Here is a 27,648-nt window from a genome sequence, read left to right on the forward strand (position 1 = left end):
GAATCCACCTTAAAGTACAAGTGAATCTAGGAGAGTGAGTGCGAAAACAAAAATCTACGTTGATCCTGTGTCGATCGGTCGGGAGAAGAAATGTTTAATGACTCAAGTTAAGTTAAGTGAGTTTCCAACAAAACAAAGAGTTATCAGAAAGCAAAAAATAGTACACTACTTGCACGTTTGCTGTGCGTGAAATCGGGGGAAAAACACACGACCATTTCCGGCACCGAGAAGCAAGACATCATCATATCATCATCATCATCATGTCGGAACAAAGCGATGAATCGAAGGAAATGCTTGGCGAGTATGATCGGAACCTGCTGGAGCAGTTGGTCGTGAACGATTGGGGCCTCAGTGCGGCAGCATACAAAAGAATGGTTTGTAAGTATCCGTGCCGCGCGCGCGATTCTCGTGAGTTTTTGTGCTTTGTAAGCGGTAATCATGCCGTAATATGAAAACCAGTTGATGAGACGTAATGTTAATCCAACACCCCTAAAGGAGCATTGTTATTATAGAGTGCGCCATGATGAATCAGTTACGACTTGAGATGTAGAGAATGCTCATTCTTAGCAGGGCATCCAAGCAAGCAAAATATTCTCCTACTCAAAGCACCCTTAATATCCGCTGATGTTAAGCTTCCACATAAAATCTTTCAAAAACCTTCCTTACAGCAGTTTGGTTTAGAGGGCTTCGTAAGAGGGTTATTGCTTCTTCTTGGCTTGCTTGGTTACACCACCGCATGGTCCTTCACATACATGTATGTGTATCTTATTCGCCCTTTATGCACCTCTCTCTTTCCTGCACGTCAAACGCATGCGTTAAGCGACAAACGCGAAGATCGATTTTTAAATTCTTCATTACGAACGATCGATCAGAAGATCGTCTCTTGCTTCGTTTGAATTGCATTTTTCTACCTTATCCATAAACCCCCAATTGTACGCTCTTTTTTGGCATTTTTTCTATTACAGATTGCGGTATCGATGAGGTGAGCTTGGTGCTGATTGAGGATTCCGAAATTAATGAACTTTTCAGCGATGCCCGATTGCTCGGTCAAAAGATACTATTCAAGCATCGCCTTCGCCAGTGGCGACAGGATCAGCAAAGTTTCCTTAGCAATATTGCCGCACACATTGCGCTACCGAATGGGAATGGGAACGGTACCAGCACGCCAGGCACCGTAGCACCAAGACAATTACATCCGGCCCTAAACGGTACAGCTCCAACGTACAAACGAAAGTATCCATTCGATTTGGATCATTCCGCGACGCAATCAGCGCTATTGCAGCAACAGCAGCACCAACACCCACAATCCGATGATGATGTGGTGAGCATCAAAACGGATCACGACACCCAACAACCCGCTACAATGAACGGGCATGGATTGAAACGCCGATCTACCACCGACCGTGATTCACCGCTTATCATGCCGCCCACCTATACGGCCGCATCGCTTTCGCTCATACAACCGTTGGTGAAGCGCAAGATTGAACCACCGACGCTAAAAGAACGAACTTCCGGTGCGATTGGTGACATACCGGTGCGCATCGATAGGGACAGTATGTTGCGGTTGCTGCAATCATCCCAGTCGGGCCGATGGATACTGAGCAGCTTCAAACCGAACGAACCACTCGAACGGCGCGGACAAACGATCATAACGCATCTGATCGTTGATCAGTTTTTGCACTTCAACATCCTCTTCAAGCATCGGATGATGAGCCATTACGCGGATGTGATAACGCAAGTGTTTCCTGCGGAGTTGAAGGAAATTTATTACGCGCCCAGAAACACGGTGAAGCGCAATACGTCGGGCAAACTGTTCGATCGGTACACGAACCAACGGTTGCGGCACAAGGAACGTTTGCCCCGGGTAAAACCGTTCGTTGCGGACGAATGGACGGAACACAAAACGTTTGCCGAATTGGCAATCCTGAACGAGGCTATGCAGGGTGTACATAGTGCGGTAACGATGAATGGGGATGATGCGACCGGTAGTGAGGATGGTAACATTAGTAACGATTTTCTACAACCGCTGGCGACGATGTACGTCGAGGGTGAGGATCACCCGGTGACTAGTGGTGGAGTTGATAGTGGAGCGGTTGACTACTCCACACGGGAGGATGACTGATGAAAATGGGGTTACGGAGTAGAGAGGGAGGAGGAGGGTGAAACAGTGATGTGAAACAGGAATGACCAAGTGCCAAATTGAGATATTAGGAAGAAATGTTTGGGAATCGCAGAGAAAAGAAAATACAATAGTAGATCGAAGATAAGCGCCTTGCTGGCCTTCCGTTCATGCCCAGAATTTATCAAATATCAAAATTCACAGCAGTTTAAAAGCAAATATCGAAATTTGCATTTAAACACTTCACAATTTCAAATTCTGGATAGTTAAAGTCCTCACTACGAGGGTTCGGTCCGGATAGGAATTGAGCTATGCTCTTACTGTGTGAAGTCCGGAACCTCAGTTACCGGTACGGCTGTCAATTTATTTATTTAAAAAAATCAAACCCCAAGCCGTATGGATCCATAGTTTAACAGAAGTGGATATTACCCAACTTTTTGTGGTGAAAAAAAAACCTCTTAAAGTTACATACGATAATAAATTTTTGGCATGAACGAAAATTCTCGGCGTTTGAAAAGGATTCAAATAGTAGACGGCTAAGGAATCATGACTAATAGTAATTAAAAATGCAAATAAATTAAGCCATTTTTCATTTAGTGTCCATAATGCAAATCTAAGTTAAATGTTTTAAGATACGGGGAGCAAAAAACGGAGTCGTAAGGCCTCAATAAATGTATCTAAAATAAAGTTTTTTGGTTTTCATTTCGTGTGCACACATTGAATCCAAGCCGGTAAGCTACACATAGTAGCCATTCCTTTAACAAAAACGATAAAGGATTTATCGAATCATTATACGATTTCAACGGTGTGTTTCGGAGTCGACTGTGAAATGTTTTTTTTTTTCATTTTCGTCGATCAGTTCCATTCCACCCTTATCTATTTTCAATCCTTCTTCATTTCATTTTAATATGAACCGCAGTAAAAACGGAAGGATCAGAAATGCATTCGGATGGCCTGGAATTGCTTGACAGAAATGGAAATACATAGCAAAACCGACGAAATATACCGTCCAAATGCCAAAATGAGTAGAAAACCCTGCAATGGGAAAGAAATGTTCGACCCCAATAAGCATTTCCATACTTAGCCTCCCTATTTCCGTTTTGCTTGACCGCGTAAGAAACGAAAGAGGGACCCCGAAGCCCTTTGCAGGACGCTTGGTATTTTTTTTCTACGGGCAGTATTATTCATCAATCAGTGAGGGTGGAAAACCTATGCGCAGGTGTCGCAGGCACGTGGGTAGATACGATACGACCTGTACGACTCGCCATTCGCAAGGATCATTGGATGGCTTCACCACTTACGCTTCGAATTTGGATGTAGAAAAAAAATCAAGGATTTGTTCCTATTTTACTTACAGCAGTCTTCCAAACTCATCCTTCGGCAACTCAATCGTCCCATGGTCCATCAGTTTCGAACGGTACAGCTCCACCTTGGCACGAACTTCATCCTGGCCAAGCCTAAAATAGTTGTACCAAAAATGGATTAAAAATCAATAAACAAACACACAACCCACACTCGCCGCAGTACCAACGGAATCAATGGCTTTCGCTTACCCTTGGCTTTCAAGCACTTCCTCCAGTTCGGCACATTTGACTTCAATCTTTCGCTTCCGTTCGTGATCTAGGATGCCTTGATTCGGTTGTCGATTCGATTGGGCGTCCAGCTTCGCTAAATCATCCTCCGTGCGGTAGTTGATGTTGTCCTTCTTTCCCGGCCGGACAAATGCCACGTTACGCTGTACGTGCCCATTCGTGCCGGATCCGCGGGGTGTAGTTAGACCGATTCCGTTGTACATTTTGATGCTACTGTACAAAAAGGGCCTTTATCAAACAACCACCCACTAGAAGGAGGAAAAATACCTCAAAAATAACAAACACAACGCACGATATTATGGCAATTTTTCACAACACTCACACACAAACGCAAACTATGGTGGCAGAACTAAAGTGTTCCGTTCCAGGCTTTACGATACGATCGGTGGGGTGAGTTTTGTTCGATGTAACCGATATTCACACACGGTGGACACGCCGAAGGACCACCCTTGGTGGGATGTTATAGAGAGAAAAAAGCACAGAAAAATCGATACTACGCGCCTTTCCAAGAACTAGCAAGAATTTGCGTTTAAGCGGCCGTGGCCGAAGCCGGCGATTCGTCGAATCTGCAAGGATTACTGCAGTGCGCAGTAGTTGATTACGAAATCACGTTCGATCACAGCTCACTGGCCAGTGCCAGTTGTCCGTTGCGGTGCGAATCAAGTTCTAATCACACAACAAACCACACCATTATAGCAGCTGAGCAACGTTTTCACGGAGCGTGCACTTCTGCGTCCCAGAACGTTCGGCCATGATTTATTTTTTGTGCATTTTTTCCCGTGGTGTCGTTTTTGACAGGTGACATATGTGCGTGTGCTGCGAATGCTGTCAAACGTGACAGCGTGGTGCGGGAACAGCATGCGCATAGATTAAAATGGTCGTTTTGGTGCAAGGAGTCGTTCGAATTTTTTACTATCTAGGGGACAAATTTGGCATCGAGATGCTGAGTTGTAGGTTCAGTTAAGAGCAAGGGCACCGGTAACCAATTGGATACACTGCAAATTAAGGCAACTGCTCCAATAACCAAATTCACAAAATTCGCTCTGCATTCCTGGTGGACTCCCGTAGTCTATAACGACCGCTGTGCGCTTCTCGGGCTCGATAAGTTGCGGCAGCGTGCTTTGCAACAAGCAGCGATTACTTTTAAGCAAGGAAAAACGGATCGACTCGCCTACTCTACGCACTACAGTTAATCTTAGACCCTTTCCTGTACATGTGATGTGAATTTAATTTTGTGTCCGCTATGAGCCCAATTTGACGCGTTCCGGGTTTCCCAATTGTATTCGTTTCGTGAGTCCGTATACTCATTAGCATATTTGTCTTGGTCAGCTCTTTGTATTTTGTATTCTAAAATATGTTAGCTTTAGATGCTATAACTGGGCCCCAAGGTCCAGTGAAATGATAAATAAATTAACAAATTCAGAATCAAAACTGTTAACCGGGGCAAATCATGGCTGGGAATGAGAAACCTGTGTCGCTTTGACGAAGAATTATTGGTTCCCTGTATGCTCGGCAATAACGGGTCAAAATTGTTTTGAGGCCCTAGGTCTCAAATATCGGAATGGACATCGAGGCCCATCAAAATTATACAGGGAACCGTGGCTGTCGAGGTCCCTGGCAGTCGTCAACTCATCCCATAGGTTAATCCGCTACTTATGTTCGGGAGGACCGGAAGAGCTGCACGAAGATCATTCGAATCATTGAATTGCGAATTATATAGACTTGACTCCGATTATTCATGTAGCGAAAAAGGCATCGGAAGAGCTAACCTGGGTTTTTCTTGACCATCTACATGTATCAAACCATGGAGAGATTTCAATTTGATCAGTGATGGCATATATGGGTCCATCAGAAAGCCCTAGATAATAGATAACTGGATAGATTTGGATCGCTTTTGACCATGAGTGATACAAAGGACTTCTGCGGCAGATCAGGATGATACATTTATTTTAAAGCCGTTTAATCAATCAACCAGTAAGAACTCATTTCTGATTTATTAATGTCATCATTGCAAACAACATCCAACACAATTACACGCACAGTGTTACATTTTCTCCTCTCCTGATGTTATATTTCTTAAACGTTCTCCAGTTGTTACAGAGTGTGTACTTCTAATATGTCCGCTTGCAACAATTACAGCACAAGCTAAACTGTACAGAAGGATTCCCCAGCGGAAGAGTGGAAAAAAATTGGCGCCAGAGAAACGCATCTGAGGAGAGTAGGAATGCAAAAGGATACGCGCGCTTGGCAAGGGAGATGGATTCGGGCAATAAAGGTACCTCTTCACAATTCGCCCAAGCAGCGCACGCACCCTTCCTGCTTCCCGCTCCCGAACGCACCCGAGACGGATGGAGCGCGTTCGAACAAACGTACGAAAACTAACAGCACTTTTTAGATGATGCCGATCTTGTTGGCAATGTCCAGTGCATCGTAGTCGCGCGTTAGTCGCACGTACGCCTTCTTCTTGCCGTCCGGTCGCACCAGCGTGTTGATCTTCAGCACCTTCACGTCGTACAGCTTTCTTACGGCGGCTTTCACGTGGTTCTTGTTGGCGCGCAGGTGAATCAGGAAGACGAGCGTGTTGTTGTCCTCGATCTTCTTCATCGCCGCTTCAGTCGTCAACGGGTACTTAATTATATTGTACGCATCCATGCTGTTGGGCGGAAAGAAAGGAAGTCATTATCGGTTTTGGTACTATTTCAGCGCTGTAGAAGAAGGATCAGAGAAGGGGCTTTTGACTATTTCATGACATTTTGGTGCTGTCTCTTCTACACGAGGCCCAAAATAATTGTCTCTTTCATTAGTATGCTCTCTAGTAATGGGTGGTAGAAAGCAGTTGCAAATAAAAAGATTTCTTCTAGCATTCCTAACCTTCTCAATCATCCCTACAAAGGAAAGGAGTCATGTATTACATTATTTTTGATTAGAATGCTTAATTTAGTAAGGCTGCGCTCTGTCAAGCGCCGAACAAGACAAGTGGCCAGCGCAGAAACTAAGTCACTAAACTTAAATTTTAGCACTATTTTTGGACAATTTGGCATTGTGTAGAGCTCTATGCACAAATAAACTGTCTCTTTCATTAGTATGCTCTCTAGTAATGGTGTGGTAGAAAGCAGTTGCAAATAAAAAGATTTTTTCTAGCATTCTTAATCTTCACAATCATCCCGACAAGGAAGGGAGTCATGTTTAAATTATTCCTGATTAGAATGCCTAATTATATATCTCTATGAAGGGCTTGTCTTCAACATGAGTATTGCTACTTACCGGCTGCGCTTGGCGACCGACTTCCTCGGGTATTTCGGACGACGGGGAAGTCGTAGAGTCTTCGGCCGCTTGAAGTGCACGGATGTGCGAATCTTGCGCAACACTGTTCCGTACGGACCCTTGACCAGCTGCACAAATGGAGAGAAACAGTAGGGAAAATTATTAGTTTTCAGTCTCGATCATCCCATCACGGTGCATTTGCGCTGGAATTTCACAACACTTCACATTCGGGGTGGATTGAGTGGGTGTTTCAGTTGGAAATGTTTTTAGCACTTGCTGGTAGCATCAACGAGATTCCGTCTTAAAATTGTCATCATTACAACACTCACTAATCCACTCCCTTCCGTGCAGCTGTGATGTAAACATTACAACACCAAATCAACTAATGCACTCACCTTGGTCTTTGCACGCTTGGCGCGCAGCATAGCGGTGGCCCGAGCCTTCTGGATACCCTTCTGGATCTTGGCCTTGATCTGCTCCTTCGTCAGCTTCGGCTTCGGACTCTTGGTGGACTTCTTGCCCTTGGCGTTGATCTTGCGCTCGGGCTTCTTCTTGCCGGTGGTGGCCGAAATCTTTACCTTTCCGCCAGCAGCACCAGCCGTAGCCTTGCCACCCTTTGCACCGGCGCCTGCGGCAGCCTTGGCACCCTTGGCTGCAGGCTTGGCAGCAGCAGCGGCACTCTTCTTCTCCGCAGCCTTCTTCTTGCTAGCAGCGGCAGCAGCGGTTGCTGCAGCCGGAGCGGCCTTCGCTCCCTTCTTGGCGCCAGCAGCTCCAGCGGCCGGTGCGGTTTTCTTAGCATCGCCGGCCGCTTTGCTAGATCCAGCAGCAGCGGCACCGGCAGCGGCCGGGGCCTTCTTCTTCGGGGCAGCCTTGGCATCACCAGCCGGTGCGGCACGCTTTTCGGCCTTCTTCTCCTCAGCGGGTTTCTTCTCCGCTGCCGGCTTCTTTTCGGCAGCAGGCTTCTTCTCCGCTGCGGGTTTCTTCTCAGCGGGAGCGGCAGCTGCTGGTTTCTTCTCTGCGGTAGGTTTCTTCTCCGCGGCAGGTTTTTTCTCCGCTGCGGGTTTCTTCTCGCCAGATCCGGAAGCCGTTGCGGCGGCGGCTGCCGGCTTCTTCTCTTTCTTTTCGGCCGGTTGGCCGGCTGGAATGGGTGGAAATAAGCAGAGGAGAAACGACTTAGTATTCATGTGTGGGGGCTACAATACGAAAGCAGCGAGGAGGCAATCATATTGCTTAGATTGTTTGTTGTCAGTTGCGAAGTAAAGTGTCTCAAACATTGCGTTTTTCAGTGAGATTCCCTCTTCGTAAAAGTTCATCATTCATAAACACGTTTCAAAGCATCACTGTGAAACAGTGGGCATCGCGTATCGCGGTGCGTCGCACCATTTCACCGCACCAACGAACCAGAGTTGACGGAACACAGCCCTCGTGGCGTACACAATGCAACATGAACATGCTATTTCCCACTCAATAATCACTTTTCCGTCTAAACCACCGGCGTACTGCATGCTGCCACGGTTCGCAAGCATTGTTACACACGTTTCATGATACTTAAACGATATTTTCACTGTAAAATGGACGAATTTTAGCTTACCGGGCTTCTCAGACGGTTTCTTCGGACCCATACTTGAGATGGAAAAGAGATGTCAAAACGGAGATTGCTCGCTTCTATCCTCGGCTTCCGGCGTGATGACACATGGTAGAAAGTAATCTATATCGCATTATTTTCCAAGCAAACAATGTCAACAGACTTGTAGCGCCTCTAGCGGAAGTTAGATGTAACTATGAAAGGTGAACGGTCGACTCGAAGTCGACATGGTTTGAATCTCCTATTTATTATATTTTTTCGGTTGGAATCTATTTATGATGTGGATACAATATGAATTTTATTATTTTATTTATCAAATGTGTCTAAACGATTGAATATTTTTAGTATTTTGTAATAGAACTCATTCAATATAGCTGTTTGATAATAAACAAAACAAATATATAGCTGATTTAGTTGAATTTCTCAACAAGGCCCCAAGCCTCTTAATGCGCAATCATATGCCCACGATTATCTCACAATACATTTAATCTCAATATAGCAAGATCTCAGTTCCGTGCCGCACAAACAGCTTGTTTTATTGCATATTTTATGTCGCTAGCTTCAATTACCTTTAAATCCACAACGCGATAATCGATGGTCGGTACCCACCATCAGTCGCATCATTTTGTGCATTATGTGGCAGAGAAGAGCACATGCGCGGGGTGAGGCAGTACCCATGCGAGACGGCGACTGATTTATGCTGCTGTTTGTGCAGTTTAACACCCTCGGACTTGTAATGGCAGCTTGGTCCTGTTGGAAGTGTTAATAGCCGCAAGGGTTTTCGCACGCGCACCGAATCATTTCGCAAATGAGTACTTTAACGTTTACATTTCCTTCGACCGTACGAAACGCAGTTGTTCTTGACTGTTGTGTTTGACTCCTGTCTCTTTCAACAATGCAACGGGATCTTCCAGCATCGAGGATTAATTTCATGGACGGTGGACGAGGACGCGCTTTTTGTTAGACACGGCATCAACATAAAATTACAAATTGTGCATCTGTGGGGTTTTGGCTTTTCTTTTTTTTTCGAGTCAAAAGAACATCTCGTGTGCTGGTTCGGTAGAAGCTACCATCCGTCCGGTCCGGTATCCAAACGGAAGGAACTTTCCTTTTGTCACGCGGCGTTAAGCGATGTTTACTGCACTCACATGCACACTTCCTCCTTTGCCCTGCCGCAAAACCCGACGCAGGGATTTGGGTTGGCCATTAAAAAGTAATAAAAACGCGCCCATCATTTTTGGTCCAGCGGTCCAAGGCAAAAAACGGAATCAAAACATTTCTTAAACGTTTTTCTTTCATTCTTTTTTGTTTGTTGGTAAGACATACTCACTGCGGTAATCAAAAGCTGTGCAGCGGAGGGAAAAGAAGCTCTTGGACAGGCGAAGAAGAAAACGATCATGATGCGCAGATCACACTGATCATTCTACGATCATTTACGGTGCACATAAAACCGATGCTAAACAGTTGTCAACGAAAGCAATAAAAGCACACGTTTTGGGGGAGAAAACCGAATGAAAACAAGCTGTTTGTGGTTTTTTGGCTTCGGGGCTATGGTCACAATTTATTCTAGTCACTCCACCAATAGAAACCATTACCATTATCAGCTGAATGTTGGATTCAGCCATGACGTGAACAAGCGCGCCACTCTGTACCCCTCCCGAGACTTCACGCGAAACGAGAATCCTGCTTGCGGCGGTGATACAATGCGCGCGGAAGCCGAAGAACACAAAGAACGGCGGTGGGGAAAGATTATAAAATAATTTTATGACCGAATTTTAAAATCTTTTAAAACGATCGTAAAACCGCACGAGAGCTCTCGATCGATCGATCGTAATGTGTTTCGAGCGCTATTGCTGCCGGTGTGTCGATCGCGGGGAAAATTAAGCGACCGCGAGAATCACATGCAAATGTAGAAAGGGAGGAGGAGAGGAAGAAGCGAATGGGAGAGAGGATTGATTTGTTTTTTTTTTCTTTAACAGTTCCCAGCACAATACACTGAAAAGCCCGTCTTTTAAACAGTCGATAATAGTTTGCTGATGTCGATGTAAATCAGTGCTACCACGGATCGATCGTGTGAACTATCGGGCGACCACACATATCGTTTTGGTTACATTGTTTATCAACCGGTTGTATTTTGCAACAAATATCGCCCAACACTCACTCAGTAACCGAGATATCCCATCCGACGCACACGCGACAGAAGATCCGGTGTAGTTACCAACTTTGAGTAGATGGCCGCCTGAAGTTCCCGGTACTGAAAGTGTGGAGGAAAAGGCATATCCTCCAGGGCACAAATATGGGCCTTTCCTTCCGCATCACCAACCAATAGACTTCGGCCACAGTTGGTAAACCGTATCACGGTCAGCGCCGTCGTCAGACTGCCCAGCGTGGTCTCGGAAGCCGCCTTAGAGCTACGACGTTTCAGATCCCACAACTGCACACCGTTTCGAGTAACGCTCGCGATTATGGTGCTGTTCGTTGGTGACCAGTAAGCGGCCTGTATCGGAGCGAACCCAGTACTGAGCGTAACGATCGGTTCCGGCAGATCCTCGATCCAAATTCGTATACTCCAGTCGCCACTGCATGTGAGAAAGATCTTCGGGCTCCAGGGAGAGTATTCGATGCAGAAAATGCCGCGGGTGTGCATCTGCAGCACACCCAGATGCTGGAAAGGATCGTTAATGCTACACCAATGCACAGCACCCTCGTCCGTACCGATGTAATATTTGTCCTTCTGCACCGGATGAATCGTTACGCAGAGTGCCTGTGGGTGTAGATCGGACTGTATCTTAACCGGTTGCGGATCGGTCGAGGTTGTCGCCTGTCCTTCCAGCGTTCCTTCCACTCGGTCCAACCGCAACAGAGGGTACGGAAGTAGATACTGGCCAATTGTTAGCGTGTACTTCATGACCCAACCGTTCTGTGACACGGCAATCACTTCATCCTTACTTTCATTATCAAACTCAACCCACTTGAGATCCCAAATCGGTTGGTAAACGGGAAACTTGTCCCGATTCGATACAGCCAGCGGTGTCTGGGTGGTGTCCGTAATGTCACGAATCTGTACCAACCCGTCGTACAATCCGATGGCGAGGAGTTGTGGTGTACGTTGCGAAAACGCAACACACGTCACGGGACAATCGAACCGATACCTACGCTCCGGGTTAACCGGGTTCTTAATGTTCCAAACGTACACGTACCCAATGCCCCGATCATCGCTGCTCGTGTGACCGTAAATTCCGTATGCGATCGCAACGATGTCTCCATTCGCTGGACACCAACTAGCACAGGCTACCGCTTTGCCCATCGTTTCAACCGTCCGGTACGTCCATAGCACGTCCAACCGGTACAGATACCGTATATCCACCCGGCACGGATCCGGTGGATACATGTTGCGAAATCGTATCTGCTGCTCGCGGTAAATATTGCCTGCCAGCAGACGCTGCAAGATCATGGACGAGAGATGGAAATTTGGATTACGGTTCAGACGATCGTCGATATCTTCCATGCCCTCGCGCGAGTAGGTGGTAATCTCCAGCTTGGAAGCTGATTCGGCCACATTAATTTCCTTCGTATGTCGCTCCAGATCGTTGTACGTGTCGTACATGTCGTAGTTGGAAACGAACGAGGCCACATCCTGCCGGTGAATGCACTCCGTGTTGACCGAGCGCGATTTGCATGGCAGGTCACGGGTCTGTGCTTCGGCGTCCGCTGTCCGGCGAGCTTTCGGGCGTGTCTCGAACAAACGGTTCTGTTCCTTCACGAGATCGGCTTCTTCCGCGTCGAGCGACACGACGTGACTCGGGTTCTCAAACAGCACAATGTCGTCAGTTTCCGTAAGTCGAATCTTGACGTGGAACGTTTTCTGGCCAGCTTCCAGCGAAGGGCTTCGGCGATCGATAACACCCTCGTAGTTGGGCTGATGGTCTAGATTATCAAAACCGTCCGGTTTATCGGCACTCTGAAAAGGTGTGATCTTGCTTACGATAATGACTCCTCGTTGATATCATCCCCACACTCACCGGAGCAGTTCCGTCCTCCATCTTTTCACTGGCGGGTTGAAAGTTTTCCCGAAAACGACTCCACACAAACGCTTCCTCCCCGAACAACGGGGGTGCAATATTGTTTGGCGTTCGATCCACTCCATCGATGAGGACCTAAACGTGCAACGAATCAACAGCAATACTTTTCTTAGCAACCGAAACAACCCTAGTTACTCGTACTGTTTACCAGCCGGTCGGTTACTTAGTGACCGGCACCAAGGGAAACTCGATGAACATGATGTAGCGCAATTTACCTCTAGGCTGTTCCGTTCCTTCAACCGGTTTACAATATCGACCACAAATTTACTGTCACTTGCAGCACCGGCACTCAGGGATGCGGAATAGAACTTGACCGATTTCCCGGAACCATCTCGATGACCGCGAGACATTGTTACTGGCTAAAAGATGTTTCGGATGCCTGTCGGACACGACAGAAGTGAAGCAAGGGTTGCTGAGCTTATAAAATAGAATAATAAATTAGTTTATTGTACAGTTAAAACATTTCAGAAACTTTTTCTCCTTCTTTTCCTTTCGCAGAAAGTATAGATCTGTGTAGAAACGGAAATGGAAAAAGTTTGAATAAGCTTCAGGCATTTCAAGTCAATTTTTATTTTCATATTGATACTTACTCAAAAGACTGTTGCCGTTTGGCTGTAATAGAGAGGCGTTCGTTTCCATCGCCCGCTGCACACCGTAATCGAAGGCCAGTGCCGTCATTCGGCGGAAAAATTTGGTAACATTTTCCCCGGTCCGTGCCGAAACAGGCCAGTATTCGGCATTGATGTCGTACGCCATTTTGATCGCCTCTAGCTCAATATCACAGAGTGCCTGATTGCTCTGGAAGTGGGAGAGTATTAAGCAATTACTTCACCTATTGGATAAGCAGCAAGTGTGAGCAGCATACCAAAAGATCCTTTTTAGTTCCAACGAGAAACTTGAGCACTGGTCCTTGGTTCAATCGTAATGCCTCATCAAGCCATCGCTTCCCGTTGAGTAGTGTTTCTGGGCGTGTCATGTCGAATACTACCACTACGACGCTGGCATTCCGGTAGTACGACTGGGCGATACATTTGAATCGTTCGTGGCCTGCCGTATCCCATCTGTAACATTCACGTTTATCACGATAAGTAGATGCTCCTCCACGGACGTTCCAGCATTTACATAGGAACTTACATTTGCAAGCTGTACGATTGGTTTAATATCTGAAACCGCTCCACCTCAAAATCTAGCCCAATTGTAGCCGTATAGTCGCCGTCGAACGATTCATTGCAGAACCGATTCACGAGCGATGTCTTCCCGATCGACACATCCCCGATAAAGATAGCCTTACACGCTGGTAGCAGAAATGGCACTACTGCTTGTGCTGCTCGCTTTGTACGCTCACTAAAGTCTAGCTCCCGGTAGGGTGTTACCTGGCAGCTGTACGGTCGTGGCAACTGGTCAATGCGCCGTGTACCGTAGTCCACATTATTATTCAACACCTCGTAGCTGGTAGGCTTTGGGCGTTTGTTTTTGCGATAGATTGGCATGGCTTTTGTGCAACTGCAATTAGCTCACAACACGACCACGAACTGCACTGTAACAGAATGCGACACGAACTGCGTGGATGTTCGCCGAGAGGACTCGAATACCCGCGGGCAAGCGTTCTAGGATACATGCGATCTCTCGCAAGGACCTTCACGTAGGGTGCGCACCGGAAAGACACGCACCAATACATATCGTAGCACGCGGGCATACCATAGCAACCGTCACAATAGGGTAGGTTTGCTAAGGTACTCTAGAGCGAGAAAGTACGAGACAGTACAAACGAGAGAGTGAACGAGACAGCAGTTTGATAGAATTGTTGTGGACAATTGTGTGGTGTGGTGGTGCTCACGGTTTTGAAAGGTCCTACCATTTCCGATCTACTTCACCGAGCAGCAGCAGCAGCAGCAAGCTTGATCGCGATGTATTGAGCCCTACGCTACGCTCGAGCGGTTCCTCGGTCGCAAGGTGTCTCGTTTAGAAGGCACAGGAGAAAGCAGAACTAGGAAGACAACGGTATCACGAGAAGAAGGAGAAAGGATAACAGCAATACGCACGCACCCATACACAAACAGCTCGATCGGCACACATGTTCACATAGGCGATCGTTCGCCTTCCCAGGGCGAGTCCTCGAAAAGGCGGAAATGGATAATAACAAGCGAAGAAAACCCGCTGCCGGCGCGTTCTACCAACGCCAGGTGGTGGCGGAGGTTCTAGGTTAGGTGTGAGAATGTTTGACGAAGAGAACCCCGTATCGAATCATTCTAGGATCGATGCGTTCGAATGAGGTAAACAGCTGTAATGGTTGATAGGTTGGTCCCGAAATAGGATCTCTTGAGATGGATGATGAAGGATGCAATGAGTGTGTGAGTGCATTGAATCTTTAGCATTGTGCTTGGGTCATTGTTAAAACATTCGACAGCACAGCTGTCGTTGCATCTTTGCCAAAACGCATCAGGGTCTTCCCTAGAAACCCTAGCGAACAAGATTATCGCGATTGTTACACGTATGGTATAAGAGTTGTTTTAAGACAAGATAGACGACACTAAAATGCAACTACACCACGCATATCACCGGTCTAACGATGTCTCTATTAAACACAAAACGGCATCAAACCGGGTTAAGGCCCACGAAGCAGGAAGTTTGGTGCGGTTTGAGCAAATATGATGTATAAAGTCGTCTAAAGGGACGCATTTTTTTTGTTCAAAACAGCGCACCTCTTAATCACGACCGTTCTCAGCGTAGAGAGGCGTATAGAACAGGATTTTGGAATAAATTTACCGTTCATTAAGAGTTGAAGTTTGCATCGATACGTGATGAATGGTGGAAGGAATGACCGTGTGCCATTAGCCGGTTTAATTTTGTTCTGTTCTTGCTTATCAATATGTTTGGTTCAATTTTTGCCCGATCGTTGCTATGGTTGTATCAATGTTGCAAAAGTTGTCAATGCTGTTGGTTAAGGTGCTGGATGCGAATCGAAGCGTGCCGATCCAGGGGTGATCATGATGGTTCTAGAACGGAGGCATATGACGCCTTCATTTTTGTAGATAAATCAATGTCCGCGTGTGGTTTTAATTATTGACTTGGTTTCGACGATCAATAGAATGGTAATAGAATTTGCCAAAAATTGAGGGGAATCCTAAAGACCATTCTAACACATATCGCATCGTCAGTTGATAATTATGAGTAATTTGCTATGATCCGCCATAGACCTGACTTGATCTGGCTTGAGGATTCTGTATAAAATTGCCCATCTTATCCTGGATCTTCTACACCGTAAAGCTTCAGATGGGTTGACACCAAAGTCAGTTTTATGATCTACAATTTCTTCGCTCACGGATAGAAGGACCAAAGATGCTAAAGCACCTTTTTTTATTTTTGCACAAGTTGCTCATCCCTGGCACTAGTCATACAAGTTCTCGATACCATATCTCAGGTTCTAGTCTAGGTACACTACACTAACCTCACCCAACACCATTCGCAAGTGAACGTGCGTTTCATTCATGATACTTCTCCCGTCTTCATGACAACTTTTCCACCATTTTTCACTTGCAGAAGACGAACTAGTTTCACCATCTTCGTCTCCGTTCGTACGTACGAAATGGATTTGTCGCTTGTACGCGTGGTCCATGCAGTGCCGGGTGCTCATCATATTTGCAGCGATGATTTATTTGTGTGTTATTTATATCGGGCTGCAGTTTGGTGTACGTTGTCCCACGGTTGGGCGGTTTGAAGAGTGAACCCATTCCAGTTTTCTGTTCAATCCATCCATTCGCGTGATCTTGCGCCTTGTTGCCAGCATCCCGAGCTGCATCGATCATCGATCGCCGTGTGTAATAGGGTGCGACAGGAACCGGCAGCACGGCCCCCGTGTGCTAATGTGCAGCCGAGTTGTAGGCCGACAAAAGCCCGACACACACTCTCGCACGTTTGTCCGGATTGTAGGTTTGAGTGCGATTTTTACGACACAGACTGCGGGCTTTCTGGGTGATTTTTTCCGTTTTCGACTCGTTTATTAGCGGTGCAAATGGTCGCTGTGAATGGATGCCGGTCGGCTGTGCACCGCTGCGCTGTTCATTATCAATTCCACACTTTGCATCCCATTCACACAGGCCGGGGACGGGTTCCGTTGGTGTTGACTTCATTCCGAACAAACAAGCACCAGGGCGGATACGCGGCGGCAGCAGCGTTGTGACGTGGGCCTGTGCGTATGATGATGAGCTAGGATCAGTGAGCCCGAATGCTGAGGGCTGAGACAGTGTCTCCCATGCCTCGATGACACGAACGGTGTCGACGAGTAAACCGACCGAGCCGGGCAAAAGAAAAAAGTTCGCTATTCCGCGAGGTACTATTAATCAGATCAGTACAGTGCTAGGCATCGGTGCGCGCGTGAGTCTCCGGCTACACAGTAGGTACGGGTTCCCTCCGTACAAAACAAATCCAACCCATCCCATCCCATCCGAGAGGAGGCTACAGTGAAGTGAAGTGAATTAATCAACCCTCTAGCAGCAGCATCCAGCGGTACGGCAAAAAAGGGGGAAAAATAGTGACAGTGAAGAGTGGCGTGTACCGTGATGGTGCTGTTGTTTTTAACCTGCTCTAGCAGCATTTGTGGGTGTACACGGTTTGTGATTGCAAAAAAAAACGTGTTAAAAAAGCAAGCAAGCAGAAAAATAAACATCGCCGCTTGCTTCGTTTGCGAGCAGACGGACAAAACTCCCAAACACTAGCCTGGCTAGACATTTGTTTGGACACTGAAGTTATCTAGTGGAGAAAACAAAAAGCCTTTAAAAAAAGCCTCGACACGATTTTCATTATTACCCAGCTAATTATTCTCCCGTTACGGAGTGAAAACGGCCACGACAAAGTGTGCCTTTGAATCGCCGGTAAAAGAGACAAAAGATTTCAACGCGATGGCAGAATATAAAGTGACGAACCTTTTCATTTTCACTCTGACTGAATGATCGAGCTAGATCGATAATGGTGGTGTGTTGGGTGGTGGTGGTGTTGGGGGGGGGGGGGGGAGGGGTGTTGTGGAGTGAAGAATTAGTTTTGGAATTTGATAAATTCAAACGGTCCGTACGGTACGGTGAACAGCTGCAGCTCGGTCCGGTGTATGGAGTGGCATGAAACATGATACCGAACAGCCCAGTTAACCCGTTTGGTGCTGATCGGCAGGCAATCCACCTACTTGCGGCAGGTGCACAAAGGGTGATTTTTCGCTTCCTGCCCTCTTTCTCGCTTCCCCCTTAACGCTCTGCTCCCGGGGACAAAATTAGCTCGCGTCCGATGCGTGAAATTCTACTCCAAAATCACAACTCGCAACTGCTACCGTGCTGTTCGCATTTTTGGGCAAGATTGTTTGTGTCCTGTCGGTTTTGCTTGTTTTGAGGCAGTTTAATGTGCCGCTGTTTGGTGGGGCAATGTGTTTTTTTTTTGCTTTATTTTGGTATTTTTCGGCTCAATGGAAGGTGTGTTTGTGGTTTTGCTATGGAGTAGGAGATTGAGAAGATGTTTGGGGAGGCATTTCCAGGATGATCAGCAGGTGAGCAGCTGAGTTTGTGGTTATCGAACCTAATGGAAAGCTATAGCCACAACTTATAGCTAAAAAGAATTCTCTTAGTTTATGTTATCCTTCTTATTTCAATAAATCATAAGAAAGTTGAGTACTTTTATAAGTAAATTTCTACATGTTTGTAACTAATTTATGCATACATAAATAAGAAATGCTTCTTTACAGATTTATACTTTCCAGTGTTGGGATTAGGGTGTTTGCTCATACTTCTAACATCAGGAATATCATTTCCATTAATCGCAATGTACTGTTCTTTTTGCGGTATTGTTTTTTTTTCTCTCACTAGAAAAGAGTTGCCACTTTAGCAGCCATGTTCTTCAATGCTACTACCGCATATAGAATTCCATTTAAAGCAGCGCAATGTACAACCGCTCTTTCAATTCATTGCACATTCTTTGTTTGCTGCTGCTAGGTGCATACCATCTGCAATCAAAAGGAAGAGAATGCATTCGCAACAAAACCGGCACACACGCACAATCCAATGCATTAAAATTAATCAGTGCTAGCGTGCAGATCGTTGACCACCTGTGTCTCCCTTTTTTGCACCATTCCCCTCAAACATATCCGTCCGGCACTGTCGTCAATATAAAAGCAGGCTAATGATCTTTTAAAACCCCTTACTCGTGCCTTACCGAAAATGACACAGTACATACGTAGGTGGGTAGCCGGTTTTTTACTAGCCCCCGAGTCAATCATAACCATAATCTTGATGGTCCAGTTTCTTTCCCTGCACGTTCTGGTTCCATGACTTTCCATCGCAGGAAAGTTAAAGAGGGTTTGAAAAAAAAATATGGTGGAAAAGCATAATCCATAGCATCGCAGTGATTGTTTTATAATAAGTGTTTTCCTCGGTTTTTTCTTTGAACCTCTCTCTCTCTCTCTCTCTCTCTCTCTCTCTCTCTCTCTCTCTCTCTTTTAGGATGTGTGTAGATTTTTTTGCTGAGCAAAAATCGTAATTAAAAGAAGATTTGGCACAACATTCTTCTTCATACGCAGCTTTACGGCGGGCATCTAGCATTATGAAGGACCCAAATCGGGCGCAGGTTGAATTAGATTTCAACCATTTTAGATCACGTTCCACCCTGGTGAGTTCGCGTACGGGGTGATGGTGATGGCAGATAAAGCACCACCCAACCCTCACAACGACTCTGATGGGCATGGTTTTGTTGGGGTTCAGTGGCCAAGCGTGAAATTCTCCGATAAGAATGCGTATATCGGTACGTACACTATTCACAGCTCTATGAATACAATTCACAATAATGTTAAGGCGGCAAAAAAGGTATCCATTTTAAGCTTTTTTCGGTTCAGATTTTAAAGAAGAAAAATAAAACAAGGAGCAAGATCCAGATGACAGCAACGTTGAAGAACATCATCGCACGGGACAGGTTGACAGGCTACAACCATAGCCCGCTAGAAGCGATCGTCGCAGGAACGATCGCCGTCGTTCTCACCGTACTTTCCCAGTGAAATGAGGGTTTCGTCTTTCTGCTCGCTATCGACCACCGTGTGCTTCGGTGTGCCCGTAAAATTGTGGATTTTATTACATAAACACGCCGTTTACTGCTCGAAACCATCCTCGTACCCCAACGGCGCGTTGCTTTCTTTCGATGCGTGCCACCGTGCCATTGCTCGGCACGATTTTATTACCGCTTTTCGATTTAAATAGAAATTGTCTCCTGTCTGCGGCTAGCGTTAAGCAGCAGGGGCCGAAGAAAAGCGTTCCTTTTTTTTTTCTTCTGGCGTCCAACTATGGTACAGAAAGTGCGCACGTGCGCACGGTGAAATTCTCAGAATTCTTGTCCAACCAAATCCCGGGCGCTTACCGGTCGATTGATATTCGAATGATGCTTTGTTACAGCCCCGAATCGATGTTTGATTGTATGAAACCGCCTGAATCACGAAACACGCTGAAGGATCGATTTTGGAGCGGGTTCGGGCTGGACCACCTGCCCAGCCCAGCACGGTTTGGTGCGTGTGTGATGGATGCCGCATTCCGCATTTGGGCCAGTTTCGGACGTAGGATCGCTCACTGCGCGGGATGAGGTTAAAATTAATAAGTTTATCGATTTTTTTATCGATCATCCAGATAGGAAAAAGGGATAGGAAAGGTTGCAACGTTTATCTGGCGTTGATCATCGCAGATGGAAAGAGTTGAAAGATTATCGCTTCCTAAGGGGTGATTGGTGTTGAAGGTACGACGCGTGGTCGGTCCCTTTGACGATCGTTTAATACTTGATTGGGTTAGATTATTTTTTCTCCCCTCGGACACCGGTTTAGAATTTTAATCCAAACTAAGCTTTTCACCGATCAGCGATAATGGAAGAAAGCTTCTTTTTTATGTGCCATACTTTAACTAAAAAAAAAATATTTTAAAGTGCAAAATGATGCAACAGTACTGTGTTCGCACTTGTTAACTGGAAAAGCTACGTTTATGGCACGGCCGATAAGTAGGAAACAATGGTACAGCTGATTTTAGCCGTCACAATACGCTGGCTAGTTTATTGCTGCATGAAAAATTACGTATCTTCACAACATCCGTCCATCGGCGCGTAGTGCTAGGTGCGAGAGCAACCATGCGGGATGAGAACGATGTATGAACGATGAGAATAAAGCTAGTATAAAATTAAGCAAAAGTTCGTCCAAGCATGGAGTGGCTGGGACGGTTATGAATTAAACATAAAACACCATCAAACCAACACCGGGCTCTGGCAACAACAGGTTGCATAGCCCATGAAACACAATAGCGTTCCCCTTTTGTTCCTCGCGCAAATCTTCACTTAGCGGCTTTGCAAATGGGGGGGTACGATGTTGTGTTCAGTTTTGTAGCAGAAAGCTAAGAAAGATGCGGAACGAACAGTTGTGTTCACAATAATAGAGGCAAGTTTTGATAGGCTGTTAAGGTTTGGTAAAAAAACTGGAGGATCTTCGAATAAAATACTAAAGGTTTTAAAAAACTAATATTTACCCTACATACGGATACCAAAAGATGTAATGTAGAATGTCAAGAGTATATCAAATCAAAGTCCTTGGAAGGAACTGTTGATAACAAGTTATTCATGACTTCCAGTCCTTTGATCTACAACATGTAACCGGGGGGTGTGCACTATGTCTCTGCCAAAACAGCAGGTCCTTAACAGAGGTTTTCGATTTTCGAGATTTCTTAATTCTAGAATTAATCTAAATTTCTAGAATTTTCGAGAGGCCCTCCTTTCAATGTGCGGGATCCTTTAAATGTTCGACGCTCCTATGTCCATGAGGTTGCTTATAGAACGATCCACCACTGTCAAAATGTTCGCAAACCCCTTGAAAGCTCAGGGTCACAGGCATCTGCTTAGTTTGCTTAAACTTCAAATTGGTCATATGGATAAAAAATTATACTACATTCAACCCTAGCACAACGAAGCCAACATGATCTCTTACTTATTTCTTTTGATGGTGAGGGATCGTTGATCGTTGACAGAGGTCTTTTGACCGAAGAGATTGCATGGAGTCAACTCACTCATATACTCAAACCAAACTGCTATCATTTTGAACACAACTGTACGTGTTGCAACCCAAGCAGGAGAAAACAACAATGTTAAACGTTCAATCACATACACGCCCGTAAGGGCTCCGGTTAAGGCGGTTTATTCCCTCTGAAACAACTTCACCAGAGGAAGATCTCAAAGTCATACTAAAGGTCCCCCCCCCACACCAAAAACTTCGACCAATGTTCGGTTTGTGGTCGCATACGAGCAAACTACGTGTGTGCACAGCGGCATAACGCACCTGCCAGTAGTTACGGGGTTCGTCGCTTTACCGTAAGTAGGATGGGGACGGCACTCGCGCACACATATTGCCCGCATGCGAAGGTGCACTTTCCAAGCCGCTGGTCAGTGTCGGCGGGGTTCGTTGCCCGATCGGGGCTTTTTTTTTTTGTATGTGTAATTGCTTTTTCCCTTATGGGCAGACCTTACCGGTGAGTAAGACGCAGGAAGACCCGTTCCCTGCTACTCCACTCTACTTAGCCGCTTCCGGTGCGCTACGGTGCGGGACATCCTGTGTGTCGTAGCGTAAAATGATCACCAAAGCTCTGAGGCGTCGTCAATCTTCAAAATCAAGTAAAGTTGCGAGGGCACGAGCCATTAATTGCTCCCTCCCACTGGTTCTTTCGATCTCTCTCGCTCACTTGAGGGTATTGTCTTGGCAAAAAAAGTTCATGCAAGCGGAAGAAGCACTTCTAGCGATTCATCGAACTGTGTCCACCCTCACCGATGCGATCGTCAGCCAGGTCCCCTAAGAAGAAAAGGGTCACGAAAAAGACATCAGCACAGTGGATCGTTCCGGTGAGATTGATTAATATTCCATACATCACCGGGAATGTAATACAGTGGTGTGGCCCACTATTTTGTGAGGGGAAAGGGAAGGGGGGGGGGTAGAGAAAAGGAAGTACGATCACATGATTGTCTATCTCGTTCTGTTTGTGAGTGAGTTGTAATTTTGCGTGCGTGTCTTTTGTTACAGTAGTAGAATTCCATCCCTCCCAAACTGTCCCCATTAGAGGGTCTCTGTTTTGTTTTAACTCCCATCCACACGTTTGAACACTCATTTCTCTTTCTCTCTCTCTCTCTATATCTCTCTCTTCATGTGGTGCTTTTCCGACATTTTTGTGTGAGTATATGCGCACGCTATGCTACCGTGATGTGCTTGTTATTGTTTTTAATTACCTACATACGATCGTATGCATCGGAACTAGCGAAGCATTGGTGCGTACTTTCGTCTGCCGTACTAGCAAATTGGAGTGAGTGAGAAGGGGTCTCGATTTTTAAAGGAAGGAGCTAAACAAACAAACGTTAGAGCGCTGGGGAGATTTTATTTTTTCGCAATGCAAGGCGTGCGAGTGTGATGGAAAGTAACCGGGAGAGGGGATGAGTATGGAAAAATCAGTGCGCCATGGTTGCCGGTCCGTCCGGGAGTAGCAGGGCCCTTGAGGCTCTAGACCAGCAGTATTGACCGGTTGAGTTGCGTGAAGATGGTCGTCCGGCGTCGAGTGGGTTGATAGTCATTTGTTAATTTAATATCACCCGGCTGACATCATCGGGCAGCGTACGGGGGTTTGGTGCAGATTTTGGTGTGGACATATTCTAGTGGTTTGGTGAAAGTTTTGTAACAAACAAACAAGTACCGGTGTGAATAAGTAATCAGAACAAAACTAAAAATAGAAAACGTTTAAAGCAAATAGCGCCGATGTGATGGTGATTTGTTGTAAAGGGTGGCAAATTAATAAAAACGTTGTTTTTTTTTTCTTCAGTGGGAAAGCTTTCATCGTGCATCGGTTTTAAAATATCGACTAATTTTCGTTACGATTTACGAGGTTCGTGCTGTAGTCTTCCCCGTGCTAAACATTCCTCGCTCGGCGAGGGCTGAGGGAAGCCTAGCCAAAGCAAATGCTCGCTGGCTCGTGGGTACGATTTATGAAATTAGATTAATTAGTGTCGGCTTCGGTGTATAAGCGCCGCCGGGGACGGTGTGGTTAGAGCGCGTGCTTGACAAGTATCGGGTCCGCGAAAAAAAAAAAACATGCTAGCGTGAAAGTGGTTGTTTTGCTTTTCTCTCTGTTTTTCTTGGCTTTTGTGGTAGTACTACGTTGCAGTCTTGCTTTCATTAATTTCCCTCCCTGCTCACAGCGTCATTACATTCGATGGTCGTGAAAATGAGTGCGTGACCGGTTTGTGATGGGGTGCTGCCTGCCACGATAGTGGCTTGTGTAGATGTCTGGTGAGAAATGAAGGTACGGTACGAAACAACCCGCCTTGAATCGAACCCGGATGATAAACGTGGAATGTGTGTGATTGTGGCAAAATGCAATAGAATAATTGCTAAGTGTTAATTCTCTAAGAAAAAGAAGTAAATTTTTTACCAGAAAAGAATTTTAAAAACAGTGAAGTTTTCCGATAAGCGTTGATGTAGTAGCGGGCGAAATGTTTTCGAGATTGTGCAAAAACACCATTTTCCCAACGGGACTAAATCAATCACCATCAACGGCGAACGTTCCGGCAGGCTCGGCAACAAGCAACATTGCAGAACGATCGGGTAAGTTTGTAAAATGAGAAAAATTTAGTAGGGGAAAATTTTACAATAAAGCTGTCGGCATCAAAATTTTGCCCGTCCAAGGTATCAAGTATATGAGCATCACCATTTAAACCTACCAACTCACAAACTCACATTGGCACAATTCCTCGGAAGATCGAAACGTCATTTAGATGCTAGTTTTCGATCGAGAACCTATCATCTTGCCGCAGCCATTTTCGAACAACTACCACCAAGCCATTTATCAGTGATTTTGTAGATGATCGTACGCTTCGCTATCTGCCCTCTGGATTGATACTAAGCGTCTTCTGCTTGAGCTGGTCTTAACTATTGGCTACTCCATGGAAGAACCTTTCACAGAACCTTTCCAGAATTCCCTTCGGTTAAGCCGTGCGTCATAGTTTTCTTTCCGAGACCGAGACCTATCATAACATCAGTCATCTGGTGCTCGTGCCTTTGGTGCAGTCGTTCATCTCCGGTGCAGCCGTTTCTCCGTTTCCACAAAACGCTCGCCATTGTGCCCAGCTGAAAGCTTGCCGGCAGATGAACCGATCACCGGCTGGACGTGAAGGAATGGGATGAAGCGACGTGCAACGGCTGTCTTAACGATGAAATCGTGATTGATTTTTGTCGGAATGAAGTAAAGCCGGCTGCCGTACCACCGACCACCTCTACCAATGCAAGCAGGATCAAAAGAGGGCTATGGTTAAGGACTGCTGGAAGAACTAGCCTTAGAATTCTGGGCAGCAGCGCAGTTCCCAGTGGAGATGGACTACTATTTTGAGCATAAATCTCTTGCGTCTTTTGCTGAAGGAGAGAACATTAACGGTCAGGATGATGATGGTGATGACGATGATTTGTCTTCTCGCTGGTGCGCGTTGCGTCTCGAGACGATGATGATGCTAACAATGATGGCAAGTCGTGAGCTCGTGTAGATTCCGCGCGCGAAATCATGCCGCAAATACGGTTCCAGGCAAATATCCTCCGATCGCCGAGGTGCTCACCCATCAACCTTGTTCGTTTTGTTCTTCGGTAACTGAGGAAAACCCCAAGCAAAGGAAGGTAATCGCGAAATGGGGCACAGTTTGTGCTGAAATTATAACATAATCGTACACTTGGATCATAACGCAGTGCACTGTATGTGTGCAGGGCGACTAGGAATTTTCCCCCAGTTCGGATTGCCTGAGCCGGAGGGAGCATAAATTTTTATGCGAATTGTCGACACTCACACACATTCTGCTCCGGAAAGGAACGTAGTGCCATTTGGGTTGCGTTAGATCGAACCGGCACGGAGTCGACTGGGATTTACGAGTCCCAGTCCGGTCGGGAGGGTTTCGCACATAGGATGGCATAAATCGTGGGAGTGAGATACAGTGGTCCCGACACCGGAACCGTTGCAGCATCTCCCTCCTTACTGTTGATGGTAACGGCCAGGCAGACAGCCAGTTTCATTACATTACTTTTGCGGGGCAAGTTTTTCCGAATGGAAATCGCTAGCGGCAGGGTTGTCGATCATCTCCAGTTCTCCGGTTAGCTTGCGCTAATAAGCGTCCTCTCCCTTACTTCGTTGTTGAAATGCATCGCACCAAAGGAAAAAAAAACTAGACTTTAAGCGTAGTAGACGTACGTGGTGCTTCTGAGCACAACTAGAACAAGATTAATTGTTTCCTTACTCGTCGTCATACCGCAGCATACGGTGTGAGTGAGCAACCTTTGTCAAATTGAGGGCCCCGGGAGGACAAATGTGTCTTGCCCACCTTTACAAATCGTCCAGGGTCACCTGGAATGCATTTATCGTGCCGCTAGTTAACCTAGATTTGAAACAAAATGTACAAAGTATAGTAGGAGGAATTTTTGAATGAAGGAGAAAAAAGAAATGCAGAGTGAGATTTATATTGTAGGAGCTTTTTGATATAGTTTTTTTGTTTGATTTAAAAAAAAAATAACACTAGAACTATCAGAGCAGCAATATTTACTGGTTCTTCTTGGCTTAACGACCTTCTAACGTCTCGCCGTTCGCCGAATGGCTTACTAGACAGCCGATACCACGTAGTTGGATAGTCTGTCCTCACTACGGGGGGGAAGGTCAGGATGGGATTTGAACCCCGATCCTACCGTTTGAATTAATATTGACATTAAGCCACGTCTTGGACTGGTGCTTTATCGAATGTTGAACAGCGTGTTATAATGTAAAATTTCAATAGCGAATAGCCTCATTCGATGCCTTATAATGTCCATTTCTGCAATGTATAAAATGTCCAAGAAGTCAACAAAGGTCTTGAAAATTCATCACCAGTAATTTTTGCTCGTCACGATTGAGTTGCACGCGTCAGAATCTTGGTAGTTCTAGCAAAATTATCCGTAATATTGTGTCCTTTTCGGATTGTATTTTTCTATTTTCTGTGGTGGTTGTTCAGCCAACTGCTTGGCATCTAATTATTCCGTTTTTTCGATCTATTTGTCGTCAGAATATTTATTTATCAATCTCCTAAATCTATATTTGAACTCACTCCCAGGCGTGTTGCGGTGTCCGTGCGTTACCGATTGCTCTGTTTGACTATTGATTGATTTAACATGTGTTGCTAACTAATAAAAATTAACGAATTTGAAGTTTTTTTTAAACAACTAAAATTCGAAGATATCAATATAATTGTTTTTTTTTTTCAACACAAGCGGTGTGAACAATACGGCACTGGACCGTCATAATTAATTATAAATAAATAAATAAATAAATAAATAAAATTCGAAGAAAGCAAAACAATCTCAAACTGACGTAATAAACGTCACTATCCCAACACACCATGTTAAGTATTTGCCATTACCCCACTCCCACCATGGTAAGACTGTTGACCGCAATCAATGCGAAAAGCCACTATCTCAAACGTTGAGTAAAATATTTTCATTAGCAAGCACTCGTGCAAGCCCAGCGTTGGAGGTTAAAACTTTGACATTTAACTAACAACATCATCATAATCTCGTAATTGCTACCGCAATTATTCGTTAACGTCTGGTTCGCATTTCCCCCTGTTTTCGCCGACAACGCGTGGACGAATGGAGCGAGCGATACCACAACGAACCGGACGGATAATTGCATTCGGTTCGGCGAGGTTGAAATTATGGTCGGTAGCACGGCCACCGCAGCCAGAGCCAAAAGCCACCGAAGAAAACGAATAGAAATTAAACCCACCCAACAGATCGATCTATTGCGTGCGCCGGTGTGGGTACTGTACCGATTGGGGGTTCGCCCCACCAGGCTTGCAGGTGCATGCGAGGATCAGAGATTTGTTTGTTCTCGATGCTGGTTTCGCTAGTGACTGTGTATTCCATTTTCCAATTTGCGGGTTGATCGCGAGCCCTGTAGGATGGATGTACGAAGT

General features: G+C 45.7%; 4 protein-coding genes across 4 annotated transcripts; 1 reads left to right on the top strand and 3 right to left on the bottom strand.

Moving 5' to 3' along the window:
- Positions 1-252: 252 nt before the first annotated feature.
- Positions 253-2,122, top strand: LOC126562326 (uncharacterized). Its single transcript, XM_050218788.1, has 2 exons — positions 253-378; positions 966-2,122. The coding sequence occupies exons 1-2, from the start codon at positions 261-263 to the stop codon at positions 2,120-2,122; spliced, it is 1,275 nt and encodes a 424-aa protein (XP_050074745.1). The 5' UTR covers positions 253-260.
- Positions 2,123-6,072: 3,950 nt separating this feature from the next.
- LOC126562435 (translation initiation factor IF-2) lies at positions 6,073-8,680 on the bottom strand. The gene is made up of 4 exons (XM_050218946.1): positions 8,567-8,680; positions 7,371-8,113; positions 6,976-7,103; positions 6,073-6,364 (listed from the first exon to the last, which is right to left on the bottom strand). Exons 1-4 carry the CDS (start codon positions 8,595-8,597, stop codon positions 6,103-6,105), a joined length of 1,164 nt encoding a protein of 387 aa, XP_050074903.1. The 5' UTR covers positions 8,598-8,680; the 3' UTR covers positions 6,073-6,102.
- Positions 8,681-10,721: 2,041 nt separating this feature from the next.
- On the bottom strand, positions 10,722-12,992 carry LOC126563583 (dynein axonemal intermediate chain 4). Its single transcript, XM_050220229.1, has 3 exons — positions 12,858-12,992; positions 12,583-12,717; positions 10,722-12,521 (listed from the first exon to the last, which is right to left on the bottom strand). Exons 1-3 carry the CDS (start codon positions 12,990-12,992, stop codon positions 10,722-10,724), a joined length of 2,070 nt encoding a protein of 689 aa, XP_050076186.1.
- Positions 12,993-13,051: 59 nt separating this feature from the next.
- LOC126562782 (ras-related protein Rab-34) lies at positions 13,052-14,132 on the bottom strand. Its single transcript, XM_050219365.1, has 4 exons — positions 13,777-14,132; positions 13,508-13,703; positions 13,233-13,440; positions 13,052-13,151 (listed from the first exon to the last, which is right to left on the bottom strand). The coding sequence occupies exons 1-4, from the start codon at positions 14,130-14,132 to the stop codon at positions 13,081-13,083; spliced, it is 831 nt and encodes a 276-aa protein (XP_050075322.1). The 3' UTR covers positions 13,052-13,080.
- Positions 14,133-27,648: the final 13,516 nt, after the last annotated feature.

The sequence above is a fragment of the Anopheles maculipalpis genome, chromosome 3RL, assembly GCF_943734695.1.
Source record: "Anopheles maculipalpis chromosome 3RL, idAnoMacuDA_375_x, whole genome shotgun sequence".
NCBI lineage: Eukaryota > Metazoa > Arthropoda > Insecta > Diptera > Culicidae > Anopheles > Anopheles maculipalpis.

Coding starts and splice junctions, on each gene's coding strand:
- LOC126562782 (XM_050219365.1), bottom strand. CDS start 14,132: ATGCCAATCTATCGCAAAAACAAACGCCCAAAGCCTACCAGCTACGAG. Junction 13,441..13,507: donor GAACTAAAAAGGATCTTTTG/GTATGCTGCTCA, acceptor TCCCACTTCCAG/AGCAATCAGGCACTCTGTGA. Junction 13,152..13,232: donor AAACGGCAACAGTCTTTTGA/GTAAGTATCAAT, acceptor GTTTCTACACAG/ATCTATACTTTCTGCGAAAG.
- LOC126562435 (XM_050218946.1), bottom strand. CDS start 8,597: ATGGGTCCGAAGAAACCGTCTGAGAAGCCCG. Junction 7,104..7,370: donor CCAAGCGTGCAAAGACCAAG/GTGAGTGCATTA, acceptor CCATTTGTGCAG/CTGGTCAAGGGTCCGTACGG. Junction 6,365..6,975: donor TCGGTCGCCAAGCGCAGCCG/GTAAGTAGCAAT, acceptor TCCGCCCAACAG/CATGGATGCGTACAATATAA.
- LOC126562326 (XM_050218788.1), top strand. CDS start 261: ATGTCGGAACAAAGCGATGAATCGAAGGAAATGCTTGGCGAGTATGAT. Junction 379..965: donor AGCATACAAAAGAATGGTTT/GTAAGTATCCGT, acceptor TTTCTATTACAG/ATTGCGGTATCGATGAGGTG.
- LOC126563583 (XM_050220229.1), bottom strand. CDS start 12,992: ATGTCTCGCGGTCATCGAGATGGTTCCGGGAAATCGGTCAAGTTCTAT. Junction 12,718..12,857: donor AGGAACGGAACAGCCTAGAG/GTAAATTGCGCT, acceptor TTGCACGTTTAG/GTCCTCATCGATGGAGTGGA. Junction 12,522..12,582: donor TGGAGGACGGAACTGCTCCG/GTGAGTGTGGGG, acceptor ACACCTTTTCAG/AGTGCCGATAAACCGGACGG.